Source organism: Tursiops truncatus, chromosome 20, assembly GCF_011762595.2.
Source record: "Tursiops truncatus isolate mTurTru1 chromosome 20, mTurTru1.mat.Y, whole genome shotgun sequence".
Lineage (NCBI taxonomy): Eukaryota > Metazoa > Chordata > Mammalia > Artiodactyla > Delphinidae > Tursiops > Tursiops truncatus.
The window spans coordinates 43,549,700-43,566,425 of NC_047053.1; the positions used below are offsets into that span (position 1 = coordinate 43,549,700).

At 47.7% G+C, this 16,726-nt stretch overlaps 1 protein-coding gene across 10 annotated transcripts in view; it reads left to right on the top strand.

Moving 5' to 3' along the window:
• TANC2 (tetratricopeptide repeat, ankyrin repeat and coiled-coil containing 2) overlaps positions 1-16,726 on the top strand; it is a 357,810-nt gene extending 341,084 nt beyond the window's left edge. For 5 of the 10 annotated variants that reach the window (XM_073797499.1, XM_073797503.1, XM_073797502.1 and 2 more), the window contains 7 exons: positions 874-1,049; positions 1,345-1,477; positions 2,033-2,062; positions 2,884-2,975; positions 4,866-5,012; positions 7,425-7,525; positions 9,107-16,726. In XM_073797499.1, the coding sequence (XP_073653600.1) occupies positions 874-1,049; positions 1,345-1,477; positions 2,033-2,062; positions 2,884-2,975; positions 4,866-5,012; positions 7,425-7,525; positions 9,107-11,063 (2,636 nt within the window). In that variant the 3' untranslated portion in view covers positions 11,064-16,726. The remainder of the gene's footprint in view (positions 1-873; positions 1,050-1,344; positions 1,478-2,032; positions 2,063-2,883; positions 2,976-4,865; positions 5,013-7,424; positions 7,526-9,106) is intronic. The other 5 variants (XM_073797500.1, XM_073797506.1, XM_033848251.2 and 2 more) reach the window with 3 other exon arrangements.

The following is a 16,726-nucleotide window of genomic DNA, read 5'->3' on the forward strand; positions in this document are numbered from 1 at the left end:
GCTCCTTATTTTATGAGAACCTCTCAAGGAGTTTATACCATTAGAAATCGAAGATTTTTGCCAAGTTCAGAAAACATGCACTGAGAATTTATTACAAATAAGTGGGATACATTAAAAAAAAGATTAATAACAGAATAAGGTGACGTGTCAAGCAGGTTCAAGATGAGGTAACAGTGAATGCGAGAAGCTTTTTGGAGACAGGGAGGGTTTTTTTTTGTTTTGGGGGGTTTTTTTTTTGCGGTATGCGGGCCTCTCACTGTTGTGGCCTCTCCCGTTGCGGAGCACAGGCTCAGGACACGCAGGCTCAGCGGCCATGGCTCACGGGCCCAGCCGCTCCGTGGCATGTGGGATCCTCCCGGACCAGGGCACGAACCCGTGTCCCCTGCGTCGGGAGGCGGACTCAACCACTGTGCCACCAGGGAAGCCCCGACAGGGAGGTTTGAGATGGTTCCTAGAGAACAGGTAGAAGTGAGGTAAGTCATGGGGAGATAAAAGGTATCCACACATGGGGGCAGCATGACCGCAAGTGTGGATACAGGAGTACTTGTGGGAGATTCTAGAGGCGGTGAGCACATCCATTTTGGGCAAAGTTGAGGATTCTCACAGAGGAGTAATGAAACTTAAAGGATAAACAGTAAGCTTGGAGAGAGATTATGCATAACCCAGGATAGGCTGCCCTGTCAAAGAACTGGACTCTTGTACTGACAGCTTGTGGAGCAATTTTGTTAACAGTTTTATCCAAAGACAACTCACATCCCAGAAACATAGCTGTGCTTTGGCCGAGCGTACACCTTAAATACCGGCTTTCCCTCCTGCTGTGAATTCTCATGTTTTTCATGTTTCCTCAGCCCTGTATTATGCCTGCTCTTGTAGGTGCCTCCATTGCACTAATGGACAAAGAAGGATTGACAGCCCTCAGCTGGGCTTGTTTGAAGGGTCACCTCTCAGTAGTACGTTCTCTGGTGGATAATGGAGCCGCCACAGACCATGCTGACAAGAATGGCCGCACCCCACTGGATCTGGCGGCTTTCTATGGTGATGCTGAGGTGGTGAGTGCCTTTAACCAAGCCTCAGGGTGGTAAGAATAGGGAAGGTTCTCTGTCCACAGTGTTATCTGGGGTTGATGATTCCTGATATAAAGTTCTCAGATCTGTACTTGCTCCAGGGCGGGAACATTGAAAACACCATTAAAGACCGGAGCGTAGGTCTGGCCTGGAATACCATGACTGTCCAGCCTGGCTCAAACCAGTAGCTGAATAAAGGGCAGGCAGCAGCCGGAGCCCTGAGTGGAGCAGTGTGAGCCGTCACACCTGCGTTAACTGCGCTGCTTCGTCCGTGTCCTAGGTCCAGTTCCTGGTGGATCACGGGGCCATGATTGAGCACGTTGACTACAGCGGAATGCGCCCTTTGGACAGGGCAGTGGGGTGCCGGAACACTTCTGTTGTTGTCACTCTTCTGAAGAAAGGAGCCAAGATAGGTAGGAAAAAGGAAGAAGGTGCTGGCCATCTGTGCCCAGGGGCCAGACTGGTCCGGCGGTCTGGCTGCCCTGGGAGTGTGGTGTGCGTGTATGTAGTTTCCCCTCTGCCCTGGCCCAGTTATTGTCCAAGTGAACAGAAGGCTCTTGGCCCAGAGAAAGCACCGTCTGAGCCATGGTCTACGCTACCCTGTGTCCAAAATCACACGGTTATCTGCGGTGCCCCGAGTAGCCTTAGCCAGGAGGCTGCTCCGACCTTAAGCACATCTCAGCGCTGACACCTCGGTAGCAGCCCCGCCCTGTGAGCATCCTGGATCCCTGCACCGCCACAGCCTTCGCTTTCCCTTGCTCTGTGTGTGCTTTGGACTCTCGAGTCCCTGCGGCTGCCGTCCCATCCACTCCCCGTCCCTCAGGCCTGTAGTCAAGGGTTGGCTGATATGCTGGCTTTTTTGCTGCCTGCCTCTCACCGCTGCTTTTTCCTTCTTTTTTTTTTTTTTTTCACCTTCATCCATTTTTTTTTCCTCTCCTACAACTTTTTGTTTTCTCCTTTCTTTGAAGGTTGTCAGACGTTACCGAGTCGCCCACGAGGTATATTTCACCGCTGTCAGCATCAGGCGTGGTCTGATGGCTTGATCAGCTTTGCCTTCTCCTCTTTGATTTAGCCTGCATGAGTTCCCTACACCTCTAATCTTTTAATTTACTTCACCTTAAAAGAAGATTTTTTTTAATGACTGTTGTAGAGAATAACTTGAACTTTTGATAACTAACCCTGAAAAGCCTAGTTGGTAAATAATTCAGGCATCCGTAAACTAATCGAGTTAACCTTTTCTTTCTCTTTGTGGGTAAAGTGGTCCTCGGTCATGTTGGCTTGTTTCACATTGGAACCGTGCTCCTGGTTCAGCATGAATCCCAGGAGTCCTATTCAGTACTTACAGATTAGGGGAACCTTTAGAGTCTTTCATGGTTTCCCTTCTGCAAAGAACGTATTTAAAAATTGAGACTAAACAGCTGGGGCTCTTGAGTCCCAGATTCTGAAATAAATTACCCTTTTTAGATTTTTAAAATCTTATGGTGACATTTAATGTAAACCCTTTCTCCCAATTTCCTTATTTAAAATAACTCCAAAATAAGCCATCGCCTGCCCAAATACAACACGCAGGCTTTGCTGCCCTCCAGTGGTGCAAACTCAGACAGTTCAAACATTCTTATTTTAAGGTGAATACAAATCCAACGCAGCTTCTTGGCAGTGGGAGTTACTAAGACACTCCCAGTTCTAAAAGATGAGGCCATTGTTGTGGAGCAAGTTGTTCTCTCAGCAGAAATTCCCCAAGGGTGTTTTTTTCACCTAGCTTCCTGCCACCCTTACATTGTATGAGTTTTTTACCCATCATGCATCCTGTACACTACAGGTCCAGCCACATGGGCGATGGCCACCTCCAAACCAGACATCATGATCATCCTGCTGAGCAAGCTGATGGAAGAGGGAGACATGTTTTATAAGGTGAGCGGAGGAAGGAACCGTGTCCTCCAGACAGCCCTGACTGTTCTCTCCTTGTAGAACCTCCCGAAGTCTTGGCAGGTCTCGCCCTTGGTTCTAGAGGCAGTGCCATCCCTCGGTGGTGGGCTCGTAAGCTGAGGACCCCAGGTTTTTGCTTTCTCAACAAGAGAGCAAGAGTAGCCTGCACATGCCTGCAGCTGACGGACCTAAAGACCTGGTCTTACCTGGTCACTAATAGGCAGATGCGTAGATTCTACATGGAATCTGTTCATTGGAGCCTGGAAACCATGGGACAAGTAAAAGAAACGTTATATAGTGCAGATATTTCCAGTCTGTGGGAAAGAGGCATCAATCTTAGCTTTTATATTTAATATATATGTAGATTTAAAACTCTGTAGTAATAATGGCTTATCAGCATCCCTGAGGAAGGAAAGGAAACCAAGACAAATAGCAATTACAAGATTTACTTGAAATGACAACAAAAAAGGTATGAAGTCTTCTTGTACTCACAGTTCAAGCTGAAGGCTGCATATCCCTAACACACACAAACTCCCATGGGCTGCAGGAAGTCCCTTAAGAACTTCCCATGTCAGAGTTATCTCATTGTGTTAAGATTAGCTGAATCTTCTTTTCCTAAAGTAAATACAAATCCGGCCCAACTTTTGGCAGCGGGTGTCACTGAGACATGCCCAGGCCCAAAGATGAGGAAATGATTGTGATGCACGTTACTTCCGCCTTGTGTAAGGAGTATACAGAGCTCCTGGGAGTACCGTTGTATTTCCCAAAGACCCTTTGAGTGAGAGTTATTGTAATCTAGGACTCCTGGGCTTCTAGGAAACTTGAGTTCTGACCCAGCCATGATTTTACATGACTTCAAGGAAGGGCCTCTCAGGGTGTCATGTTTATGGACTCGAGAGTGGCACTGCTGTCAAGAATCTCAGCCCTGTTCATGACATAACTTGTGGCACCCTAAGACAAGGAGTCCTACCTCCTAAACAGGCAGAGCTACTCCTGCTCCTACCCAGAATTCTGCCTTGGAAGACTCCCAAGTCTATCCTCAGTGAAAGGGTCTAAAGAGAAAATAAAAGATCAGGATCCCTGGTTGGAGTTGCAACTATACAGACAGAATGGAGTGGATAAAGGGCAGCTAACAGTGTGAGATGCCTCCTGCATCATTCTGGGCTCAGCTTATAGATTTTCAGATGCAAAATGTAAGAAAAGTTCAAGGCCCCTGTGACCAGTTCCCTAGGTGGGTCACAGATTTACCTCATCTTGGAAAATCCCTCTGACACAGATGGAATCACAAATTCTAAATTTCACTTGTCTACCACCACCCTACCCCATGCCTTTTCGAAAAACAGGGCAAGACTCATTGATATTCTTTTATGCCATGAGATTAGGGGAGCAACAGCTAGACTGCTTTAGCTCCCACATCCTTTGTGAGGAGGAGAATGGCCTCTTGTAGAGGACTGGCAAGGTGGAACAAAAAGAATTTCCAGATAAAACAGATGTAAAGAAGTAGTAATAACCTTGGAGTGATTGGGACTGGGGAATGCTATGTGTCCTATAGGGAGATCAGGTCGGGGAAAAACCTCCTTTGAAATGAACAAGGTCAGTTCCTTGGGAGTCCAGTTGGGAAGCTGGGGTCCCAGGCCTTTCATACGCCAAGACTTTGTTTCTCTGGCTTGTATCTTGGGAATCCCCTTCGTCACCCCTCACCTGCCAGGTGAGCTTCCAGTAGAAAAGACTGGACCCTGCTGCTCTCACCGTCAGGGCTGGTGTTGGGAGGGCCTAACCCTTAGTAGTAACTGCGGAGAGAGGAAGGGAGTGGGGGCAAACCTCCTCAGCTGCTCAGCAGACCAACTGTGTTTTGCTCTCTTGTGCTCCCACTAGAAAGGGAAAGTAAAGGAAGCTGCCCAGCGCTACCAGTACGCTCTGAAGAAATTCCCTAGAGAAGGGTTTGGTGAGGACTTGAAAACCTTCCGGGAACTAAAAGTGTCTCTCCTCCTCAACCTCTCTCGATGTCGCAGGAAAATGAACGTAAGTCCCTCTCATCCCGGCTCCTTTCTGCAGTACTGGAAGTTGACGGTCCGTGTCATGCACTGGCTTTTACCAGGCCCCTGAAATCCTTGTCTGCCCCATTTGGAACTTGGTTGTCCTTCACAGAGCACTGACATTTGCAATTTGAAAGAAATCAAGTCTAAGTACAATCCGTACCTCAAACGATAAAAAAGTTAATCCTGTGGGCACTTTGTAGCTTTCTGAATTTTCCTAATTCCTGCTGAAAGTGATTGGAGTGCCATCATCATCCTGCCCTGCCCCCAGGTCAGTTTTCTGGTCTTTGGGAAAATGTGAGAGCAGTGGTCACTGGAATTCCAGATGCAATTAGATACAAATTTTAGTCATTCCCTTCTTTACTGGTAGACCCCCTAGTCATTTAAGGAAGGGCTGGAAAGAGGGCCCAGGACCATGAACTTCAAGGTTTAATTTCTAAGGCTAATCTTCAACTTTTCACTTCTTTCTTCGTCCTTTTATTCTAACATGACGTGTCCCTTCTTGTCACAGAGGGAGTCTTAGAACTCCTCCTGGTCCTTTATTATCCCCTAAATAGTCCTTGGTCCTTCTTGCCTGCCTTGCAGATACAGCCTCTGATGGCCTCAGGCACTGCTCCCTTGACCTGCAGACACTCCTGGGCCAAGAACCCTCTCTCAGATCCTGGGAATAGCCAGGATCATGTCAGGCATCTCTGACGTCCACTAGCCTGAGGTCTCATGGTTCCTCAGGAGATAAAAATAATCCAGGCCAAACAGGAATGTTTGAATAAAGGGATAGAGAACTCAGGCGTACAGAAGTGAGCTTTCAGCCTCAGTAGCAACAGATCTGCTGTCGGTTCTGGAAAAGTGACCTTTATATCATCCATCTTTAGATGGCAATGAAAAGAGCACCCTGATAAATAGACTTGGGTATCTCAGAGGGCACCGTGATGCCCTAAGAGGCAGCGTTTTCCCAGGTGCCGAGGAGAGCGGGGATGTGGGAGAGGTTCTCCGGGAAAGGTGGTGAGGTTCTTACGTGAAGCAGAAGAAACAGCAGCAAGGGTCTCCTCCAGTTAGTAAGAGTTAGACAAAGCTCCGAAGCTGCTGCCAACCTGCTGGCTGCCTTTTTGCCTCACAAATAGTCTGCTTCTTAAAAATACTCTGTAATCTTCCCAGAAATAACAATTGTCCCAAAAGAAAAAATGAAGGGGAAAGGTTGAAACAGTAGAGCTGGAAGCTGATGCTATGAAATAGAACACTTCCTCTGTAGCTCCACGTTGGATCAGAAACAGTTAATCACCTCCCAGGACCACCTGAAGTCTGTCGTCCTATGTCGAAAGTTGCCCATTAATTTTTTTTTTTTCAACTTTACCTCCACCCCAGGACCTTTGTTCTGCCTTAGGATTCACAAGTGTAACCAGAGGCTACTGTGCTGTACTATGGCTTTGATAGTAAAAGAGGAGAAAACCTTCCCCTTTAGTTTAGTATGTAAGGGTGTCTTGAAGACTATGGCTTCGTTTCCCTGGTTCCTGTTCCCAGGGCTTCTCAGAATGAGGACAGATGGGACCGTGTTCCTCCAGGCAGCCTCAGTGATTAAGAGATGAGGTGACAGCACAGGCCCCAGTGACAGCCAGTCTTCTCTCTTGTCTTATTATTATTATTTAAATTTTAAATGTTTCCTAAGTAAGGAACAAGTTAAGAGAAGGAGCAGGCCAGAGAAGCCTCTATGAAACAGAATGGAAACTACCGTTCATTGAGCATCTCCTGTGTGCCAGGGACTGTGTATGGAGCTTTCAAATGCTTTATTGCTCTTAATCCTACCTGGGAGGTCCGTATGGATAAGAAAACACACAACACACCCCGAGGGCTCACAAAGCGGAGCAGAGAATCGAACGCAAGCCTGTCTGACGTCCCTCCTCCATCCCGTCTCCATAGCCAGTCATTTCTTTTTTACACAAATCCCATCTTCCTAGACTTACTTCTCATCCCTTTAAAGCCAAGGAATAGTGGGTGCGGCAGGAAGGTGGGGGGTAGGATGAGGGCACACACGAGGCGTCGACGTGTGTGTTTGCCTCATATACGCATGTGCAGCAAGAGTTTGGGTTTCCAACTTCAAGAGCTTCAGTGGGTTGACATTTGGCTTCTGGACCAGAAAGAACTATGTTGCAAAGGCAGAAAGAGGACAAATTAAAAATATTTTCATACTTTTGGGCAGATGAATTCCTGTGAGCCATTGCAGGGCCACACAGGGCAAAAGGCAGAAGGAACTTTGTGGCTAGAGCCATGCCAGGCATGTCAAGAATCCCAGGTGTTCCGTCCATAAATGTCAAAGAAATGTACATATAATCTGTTTTATTCCCAAGATGTCTATTTTTCATATCTCTTCAATGACTCATTTGCACACCTATTGTAATGACAGGATTTTGGAATGGCGGAGGAATTTGCTACTAAGGCCCTGGAGCTGAAACCGAAATCTTATGAAGCTTACTATGCAAGAGCAAGGGCAAAACGCAGCAGCAGGTGAGGAGAGAGAGAGAGAGGGTGAGAAGCAAGAGCTCTCTTTTCTGAAAATCTGGCCAAGGCAACGTAGACCATCCTGGGGCATATCGGACAGACCCCCATGTCTGTCCCTGAGGACTCGCAGGACCAAGCTTTGGGGACGGCTCCCATCGCACAGAACGCATCGTACAGCTGGCAGCTCTTTGGGGCTGTGGAGATCTAGAGCATTTTCCTTTGGGAGAAAACTGCCTTTTCATTGTTGGAGAATGGCACCTTCTTCCCAGAAGCCTCTGCCGTATCTCAGTCGCTCTTTAACCCCCAAAGCAGATAGCGTAGAGACACTGGTGGCTTAAGAAGAGGCCACTTGAGCAAAATATCCTCCCAGCCCTTTAGAGGGGAAAGTAGGACGGGCATATATCACAGGCCCCTCTTTCTTTTCTTACAGGCCTTTGGGAGATTCCCTGGATCATTTAGTCTTCCTCCTGGGGCTCTCCTCAAGTCTGGTGGGATCAAGCGTCCTTCTCCCATACCCACCCCTCCCAGCACCACACCACACATGCATGGAGACAGGAGGTCCTGCTGCCAGGACTGAGAGGGCCCAAGAGAAACCCCATCTCTCATGCCCCATCTGCTGTGGTTTGGCCAGTGGGCAGGAAAGCCTCCAGAAAGATCTAGAAACTGCCATCAGTGATCTTTAGATAACTTGTCACTGTCCTTAATGCCTCCTGCCCGGCGCCCTGCCCTTCTCCCCAACTCTGCCTGTAAAAGAACTGCTTCAGGTTCACAGCTATGACCAGGGGGCATGTGGTCCTGAAAATCAAACCCAGGTTAAGTCTAGTGATGACGGTGGCAGTGATCTTAGTCTTAATTAGCTGGGGCAACAGAGTTCTTACAGAAGCTTGACTGTCAAATTCTCTTTCCCCTTGGATTATTCCTTCCCCACAAGGCCAATTGCCCCTTTTCTGGGCAAGGTTAATAGAGAGGACGGGAGTATCTCTGACCGTTTGTGTCCTTATCTGTAGACTAGAATCTGAGTTTCCTCGTCAGCAAGCCTAACGCCTGCCCAGCTTGGATGTAGCAGAATGGAGGAGCCGCAGTGCTGTGGGGTGAGGGGTAGAAAGGGCAGAGGACAGGGTTCTTGCCTAGGATGGAACAGGCCTGGAAATTGGAGCTAAAATATAAAGAAAAAATTCTGCTGGATCAGCAAGATTTTAAATATTGTAGTTACTGTTTTGTTCCTAAGCTAATTGACAGTGGCCCTGTAAATGACAACCCCACCCAACCCTCATACTACCTGGTGTGCATTTGGACACTGAGAGAAACTTCCTGAAGGGCCTCACTGGACTGACAAAATGGGGACATTTCTCCACTGATCCCAGAGAGGCCAGAGGGAAGATGGAGGCTGAACTGGCTAGGGAATCATTCTGGACTCTTCTGGAATGACAGCCTACCTATTTCCTTCCTTACAAATCAGACGAAACCAAAGCCCCCCAGATGCCCCCAGACGCTAACAGTTCTCTGAAACAGTGACCGTGTTCTCAGCTCTTGGTGGTTCCTGTTGATTCAGAATAACTCCAGTTCCTGTGTTTACATTTTGTCAAGCAGACAGTTTGCAGCAGCCTTAGAGGACCTGAACGAGGCCATCAAGCTGTGTCCAAACAACCGTGAGATCCAGAGGCTTCTGCTGAGAGTGGAGGAGGAGTGTCGGCAGATGCAGCAGCAGCCGCCGGCGGCACAGCAGCAGCCTCAGCAGCAGTTACCGGAAGAGACAGAACCCGAACCCCAGCATGAAGATATCTACTCCGTGCAGGACATACTCGAGGAGGAGTTCTTGGAACAGGATGTTGAGAATGTGTCCATCGGCCTCCAGACGGAGGCTCGGCCCAGCCAGGGGCCCCCGATAATCCAGAGCCCGCCCCCCTCCCCGGCCCACCGTGACACGGCCTACGTCTCCAGCTCGCCTCTCGGCTCTCACCAGGTTTTTGACTTCCGGTCCAGTAGTTCTGTAGGTTCTCCCACTAGGCAGAGCTATCAGTCCACCTCACCTGCTCTTTCTCCGACTCACCAGAACTCGCATTACAGGCCTAGTCCCCCGCACACTTCCCCAGCTCATCAGGGAGGATCTTACCGCTTCAGCCCCCCTCCTGTGGGAGGGCAGGGCAAGGAATACCCGAGCCCTCCCCCGTCCCCTCTCCGCAGAGGCCCTCAGTATCGGGCCAGCCCTCCTGCGGAAAGCATGAGTGTCTATAGATCCCAGTCAGGCTCCCCCGTGCGCTATCAGCAAGAAACAAATGTTAGTCAGCTTCCTGGAAGACCGAAATCTCCATTATCCAAGATGGCCCAGCGGCCCTACCAGATGCCCCAGCTTCCCGTGGCAGTGCCCCAGCAAGGGCTCAGGCTCCAGCCGGCCAAAGCGCAGATCGTGAGAAGCAACCAGCCCAGCTCAGCAGTTCATTCGAGCACTGTCATCTCCACAGGGGCCTATGGCCAAGTGGCCCATTCAATGGCTGGTAAATACCAGTCTTCACAAGGAGACATAGGAGTAAGTCAGAGCCGGTTGGTTTATCAAGGGTCAATCGGGGGGATTGTAGGGGATGGGAGACCCGTGCAGCATGTGCAGGCCAGCCTGAGTGCAGGCGCCATCTGTCAGCACGGAGGGTTGACCAAAGAAGACCTTCCCCAGCGACCTTCCTCCGCCTATCGAGGTGGCATGAGATACAGCCAGACACCACAGATTGGGCGTAGCCAGTCCGCATCCTATTACCCAGTCTGTCACTCAAAACTAGACCTGGAGCGTTCCTCCAGCCAACTAGGTTCCCCCGATGTGTCACATTTAATCAGAAGACCTATTAGTGTCAACCCTAATGAAATCAAACCCCACCCACCAACTCCCAGGCCATTGCTGCACTCCCAAAGCGTAGGCCTTCGTTTCTCTCCATCTAGCAATAGTATCTCATCTGCCTCCAACCTAACTCCTACCTTCCGGCCATCTTCCTCGATTCAACAAATGGAGATCCCACTGAAACCGGCATACGATAGGTCATGTGACGAGCTGTCGCCAGTGTCTCCCACTCAGGGAGGTTACCCTAGTGAGCCCACCCGATCCAGGACCACACCATTCATGGGGATCATAGATAAAACAGCCCGGACTCAACAGTACCCCCACCTTCACCAGCAGAATCGGACCTGGGCAGTGTCATCAGTGGATACCGTTCTCAGTCCTACGTCTCCAGGCAACCTGCCTCAGCCTGAGTCCTTCAGCCCACCATCATCCATCAGCAACATTGCCTTTTATAACAAAACCAACAATGCACAGAACGGCCACTTGCTGGAGGACGATTACTACAGCCCCCATGGGATGCTGGCTAACGGGTCACGCGGAGACCTGCTGGAGAGAGTTAGCCAGGCCTCCTCGTACCCCGACGTGAAGGTGGCTCGGACCCTCCCTGTGGCTCAGGCGTACCAGGACAACCTGCACAGGCAGCTGTCCCGGGACTCTCGACACGGGCAGACGTCCCCTATCAAACCAAAGAGACCATTTGTGGAGTCTAATGTTTAAAAGACGTGTGTTGGAGTGAGACCCCTATGTGTTCACTGCACATTTTCAGGCTTGGTTTCCACATTCGAGGTAGTTCTCTGGCTTAATTTCTCATGTAGTTTCCGCGTGGTGTTCAGAGGTGGCAGCCCACATGCCGAAATCCTTTGCATGCAGCCAACTGGGAAGCTGGCCTCCGGGGAGCCAGGACTTGGGTTTCTTTTGTCTGTACCCTAGCCACACGCTCTCTCCCTCTCTTCAGATGCCAACGAGGAGATTGTTGTACCGTGTGCTTTAACCCAGGGAGATCAGACACACTGGTCAGCTTTTTCCAGGAGACAATCGCTTTCACTGATGTTCTTGTTGTGTAAAACGTCTTTCTCCTTTTTTTACAAAAATAAGATGTTCTTGTTCGTTTTCTTCTAGGAACTTTAGAAAGAGTGTGATGCCCCTTTGCCTTTGCATTCTTATCCAGTGTTATCCAAATAGCAGCCCCAGTGCATTCTTGTGCCATGGTCTCCTCCCCTGGACCGCCAGCTCCCTGCAGCCATCCGGTCTAGAATGTTCGTTTAGATTATCGCTGGTCTTCCTCTGGGGGTAAAGGATCAAGGAGAAAGAGAAGAAATAAGAAAGCACCAATGCAGTTATTTGAAATGTCACTACATGGATTTCCCAAGAGGCATTTTAGGAACATTGAGAAACAACCAGCCCTTTAAATATTCCAGTCAGCCGAGGAAATTGGATGAGAATCATGCATACTTCTAAATAATTCACTGAGTTATTCTTTACGTTTTTAGCCAAATTAACCATTAAAAGCTACCGATTTTCCATGGGTGGGGGAGAGAATAAATAAATACATAGAGAGAGAGACTGTTCTGGATTCTCAGTGAAAGGCTGTAGAAAATCTGTCTTGGAGAAATCTACTTTTTGGGTTCTGATACGTCACTGAGCATCGTATTCCTCAAAAAGCATTCTCTTCCCGGAGGTTGCCTGGTGTAGTAATCCTGTTAAGTTGGATCTTTGCCTAGAGCCAGATTTTGTTCTACTGGCCCTCTTTTTGTTTTTTTTTTTTAAACCCAGATGGTATAGTGAAGAATTGGTTTTGGGGGAAGGAAGTTGAATTCTCTGGGGACGGTAAGACTTATTCCCAGAGCTTGCACCCAGGGCCATTGCATTCCATGGCAAATGCTGTCTAACTCCATTTCAAGATCTATTGTTTCATTATCTGTTATTACAGGAATTGTTTACTCTTTTCTTTTTCTAGGTAGGAGTGTTTGGGGATTGATATTTAAAAGCCAGGCACAGCAAAGTGTTTCCGGGTGAAGAAAGACCCCTTTCAGCCCTGGGTAGGAGCACATAAGGTAGACAGCAAGTCTTCTGATCCAGTCACCCTCCAGACATCTCCTGTGTCTGGTGGCCCTTTGCTAACCGGTCCTTTGAGTGACTGAGGCCAGCATGAGAGGGACGGCAAGAACACTGAAATCGAAGCCTTAGCACAGGCCTGGTAGCGACTGCACATCAGCTCTTAAAGTTAACAAACTAAACAACTAAAAGTAAACAAAAGAGAATTCGGTCACTGTTACCAGGAATCATTCTGCTCTTGTTAGTAAAGGGCTACAGGAAGGGAGGTTTCCTGAATAAAAATCCAGATGTGACCAGACCTGTTTGTAATAGTAAGTGTCCTCTGAAAGAATCGTTAAGACATGGGGAGCATGAAGCTGAAATCAGAAACACTTCTTTACTAACTTAGATTCTGCCAAACAGATGAACCCCTCCACCCCCAAGCCTGGAACAGGCCGGGATGTGTGTCCTGTGCTAGAAGTCAACAGCAAGGCTAACTCAAGACCCAGCCTCTGTCCACTCTCTCTGATGCTTAAGGACTGTCTCCCACTCACCTAGCCCAGAGTGGACATCAGTGTCTCTCTCTCTCTCATCAAGAAGGTGAAATGTACAGCTATAGCATCAGCCTACAGCCAGGAGCCCAGCAGCCTCTCAGCTTTTTTTGTCCAGATCTCAGCCCTGTTGGGCTCTTTGCATCTTACCCTTTTTAACTACTACTCACTGAGGAGCTGCTGCTACATTTTGAAAATTTCTCAGTGTTTATTAGAAAAGTGCCCCTTGTTTGTTTGGAACACCACACGTACCACCTGCACTCACGTGAGTGGGCAAGCAGGTGCTGTAGTTTTACAAATACACCACTGATGCCACTTCTCCCGAGCGTGTCTCTTAGAATTTTCTAGGACAGACAGATTTAGGGTCCATGCCTTACTGGACAAAACACTAAACTGTCAACAGTCAAGATGCAATTCTTTTTTAGCCATCGTAAGAGGGAGTGAATATCACTACTGGGCGCCCGTTGTTTTTGACTAAAAATTGCCAACTGGACCTTATTGGAGCAGGAGACAAAGCTCTTCCTTGTAAGCAGACTGCCTGTGCCCTGTTTTGCTACTTCACTGCCACGGGACGATCTCAGTGCTGTACCTTAGAGATGCCTCCTCCCCAGGCAGCACTTGCTCAGTCAATGTCTGGGTTCAGGTGGGGGGGGGGGGAATTCTTCACATGAAACCGGTAAGTTCCACTCAGCCAATTCACATCACCCTGAAATGGAGACAGTGGTGACAGACTTCAGCTTATAGGTTTCTCACTAAATCCTACCTTCCGTTCACCCAGAATTCTTGCACTAATGGGTTTCCATCACATCATGTCTTTAAATGGGTGCACTTTATTGTTTGAATTTGTAACTGATAAATACTGGATATTTAAGTGTGAGTAATGTCTTCATTAGAAAATAGCAAAACCGCCCTTGTCTTTTAGTGTATTTTTCAAGGGAAAAAAAAAAAAAAAGGAAAGAAAGCAAGCAGTGGATCACAACATTTATAGCACAAGAAATAACTGTTGTATATAAGCATCAAAAAGATTAAGAGTTTTTAAATACAAAAAAATATTTGCCGTGATTTTAAAGTGCTTTTCCAGCAATTTTCTTAGGGACTCCTGAGACATGGTTACTTTATTTACTGGATCAGTAAGGCACACAATTAACAATTAAAAATTAATGTTTATTTACAAAGTAAAGGGAAAACCTGTGTAACATGAGAATTTGGCATGGACAAAATGGAGACCATTTTGTATCTGCTGTTGTATCTTGTCCGGGTTGCAGACGTGCGCTATTAAAAGTCCCAAGTTAATAGAGCACAAACCCTTCTTGTTCCTCTCCCATGTGCCCTTCTTTCTAGATGTGTTTAACTTAAACTCGAAGGCTCAGGAAAATTCCACTAATTAGAATCATGTACAGTACCCCAGGTCGTTGTCCAGAGATAACAAGTTTGCTAATTTAGTTAAGCCTGGATTATTGTAAACAGAACAGCTTAGAGAAAGGTATTCTCAGCCCTTATATTGTATAGTAGTTTATGAACCCCCTCTCTAAATATTGGTATTTTTATATTCCAGAGATGTACCCAACAGAAAAATTAATCAGTATCTAATTTAATATCCATAAGTATTTTCCTTAGATTTTAGTCATAGACAGTGGGTTTTTGTGGATGTCACCTTGCTTCACCATACTTTACCACTAGGTGTCACTGTGGCTCTGCACCAGGCTTGTCTGGTAGCAGAGAATGGCAGCATCTCTGGAGGAGCGACATCCAGGCCAACAACAGACAGGCTCATAGGCTCAAGAGGGTTCGAGAATGAGGGAACAAAGGCCTGGAAAGGGCTCTTCATACATCTGTGCCAGATGTGGCGAGATAAGCTCTTTGAACACTTCCTGCTTTGGACCTTCAGCCAGGCAGAGGCTGGGGGAAGGCTGACCAGAGCTCCTTTTCTCTGGTGGATGAATGGGTGTGCAGAAGACCCATTTCTTCCCCAGGAGCATCCCTCTCAGTTCCTCTCGGCCTCCAACTTTTATAACTCCAGAGGTGTCACGGTTGGATGGTTTGATTCAAAGATAGTTATTTTTCTCCTGCAGAATTGCCTTGGACAAAACCAGTTGCTTGCTGAATCTTTGCCACAAAATGGAACAGGCTCCCCAGGGGGCAGGATGTACCCACCCCATCCCAGCCTCGCCCGCCCTGCCTGTCTGTCCCGGGGCTGCCCCCTTCTCGAGAAGCTACCCTGCAGAGGCAGCCTGCAGCTGCTCCCACACCAGGCCTGTGCCACCCGGTTGCGTGTGCACTGGGGGTGTGTGTGGCTTTCTCTCCTTCTCCTCTAGGAATTCCAGACTGACCAGCAGCTACCATGACTGACAACAGTGAACAAAGGGCTTAGGGGTAGGAGCTACCTACAAAGACGTGTCATGGAAACCTTCACCATGCAATGCCTTGAACTCAGCTCTGGCTGCTCCCAAGAAGAGGTGGCTGGCTGGGGGCCTGGACACAAGCACAATGGGGCTGGTGGAGCCACTGTGCAGAGCTACTTGAATAATCACTGGGACTTCATCAACTTTTATAACACAGACCACTCAAGGGCTGAAGTGTTGGTAACCTGCATTTCGGTGTCCAATGCCTCACAGCAGCTGAACCACCCTGAGATGCTTGTGGCCAGCTGATGGCCACAGTCAGAGCTTTGAAAGTCAGTACCAAATGAATGCGTAATTGGACACCAAAAATCAAGTGTTACTTTCGTGTTTCCTCACCCATATCCTCTCATTTCTTCTGCTGACTCTGTGATATCTCCACTAAGCTGACCTGTCAGGTTTTAGCTGGATGCATATAGGTGCAGGCCGGCATTGCTCTCGTTTTTTCCACCTAGTCTGTGGAAAGGAAGGAGCTTAGCGGGCTGTGTTGTAGCACTTGCTGGCTGGATTTTTCTTTTGCCTAATCGCTAACCAGAACACCTGGTTAGGGGGACTCAACTCAATCCCTTTGGTCCCCAGGACCAGACAGAGAGTCAATTCTGGAAAATTCAGTACTTGAATGTACCTGCCTTATTGTGAACCAACTTACTGGAAAAGTGTTAGAAATGCTGGCTCCAGATCTCTACTTCATTCACAGGTTATTTTGGAAGTTCTGTAAGTTACACTTCCTGTTCTGGTTTGGTTTTTTTGGTTTGTTTTTGTTTCTGTTTTTTTTTCCTCTTTGGCTGATTCCTGCTGAGTGGGACCAGTTCCTCGTCAGGCTCAGGGCAGGTGCCATTCTCAGGCATGGCCTCCTTTCCATCCAGCATAGCATCTTTGTCTCTGTTCTGTCTCCTCCAAATCCAAGATGATTTTAATTAGTACAGACATGTACAGTCTACAATTAAAGAGTGATTTGTACTAATATGATTTTGATTCTTCCTCCTCTTTGCTGTCCTTTCAAGACACTTGCTGGAAAAAGCTTTAATGCACTTAGTTTTCCTTTAGGTTTTCTATAACTCAGATGTAAAGGACTTTCTCTGTACAGTATATTATCCAATGCATGTTTGTTCTCTATCCTGATATATTGAACACCACACAGTTGTGAACTCGTGCAGTGGGGATGTCCCACACCCAACAGAGGCATCTAGGCCCCTGTGTATAAGGAAAGACGTTTTCCTTTGCTGTACTTGCTTGAGCAGTTTTATTGTCTGTACATGTGAGCTGTGTGAGATAGATGTGAAAAGTTAAATGAATGCAGTTTCCTGCCCATGTATACAGATCGCCATCTGTACAATGAACTGTATGTATGAAAGCAAATGTACTTATTTATAAATGGGTAACACTTGGAAAAACA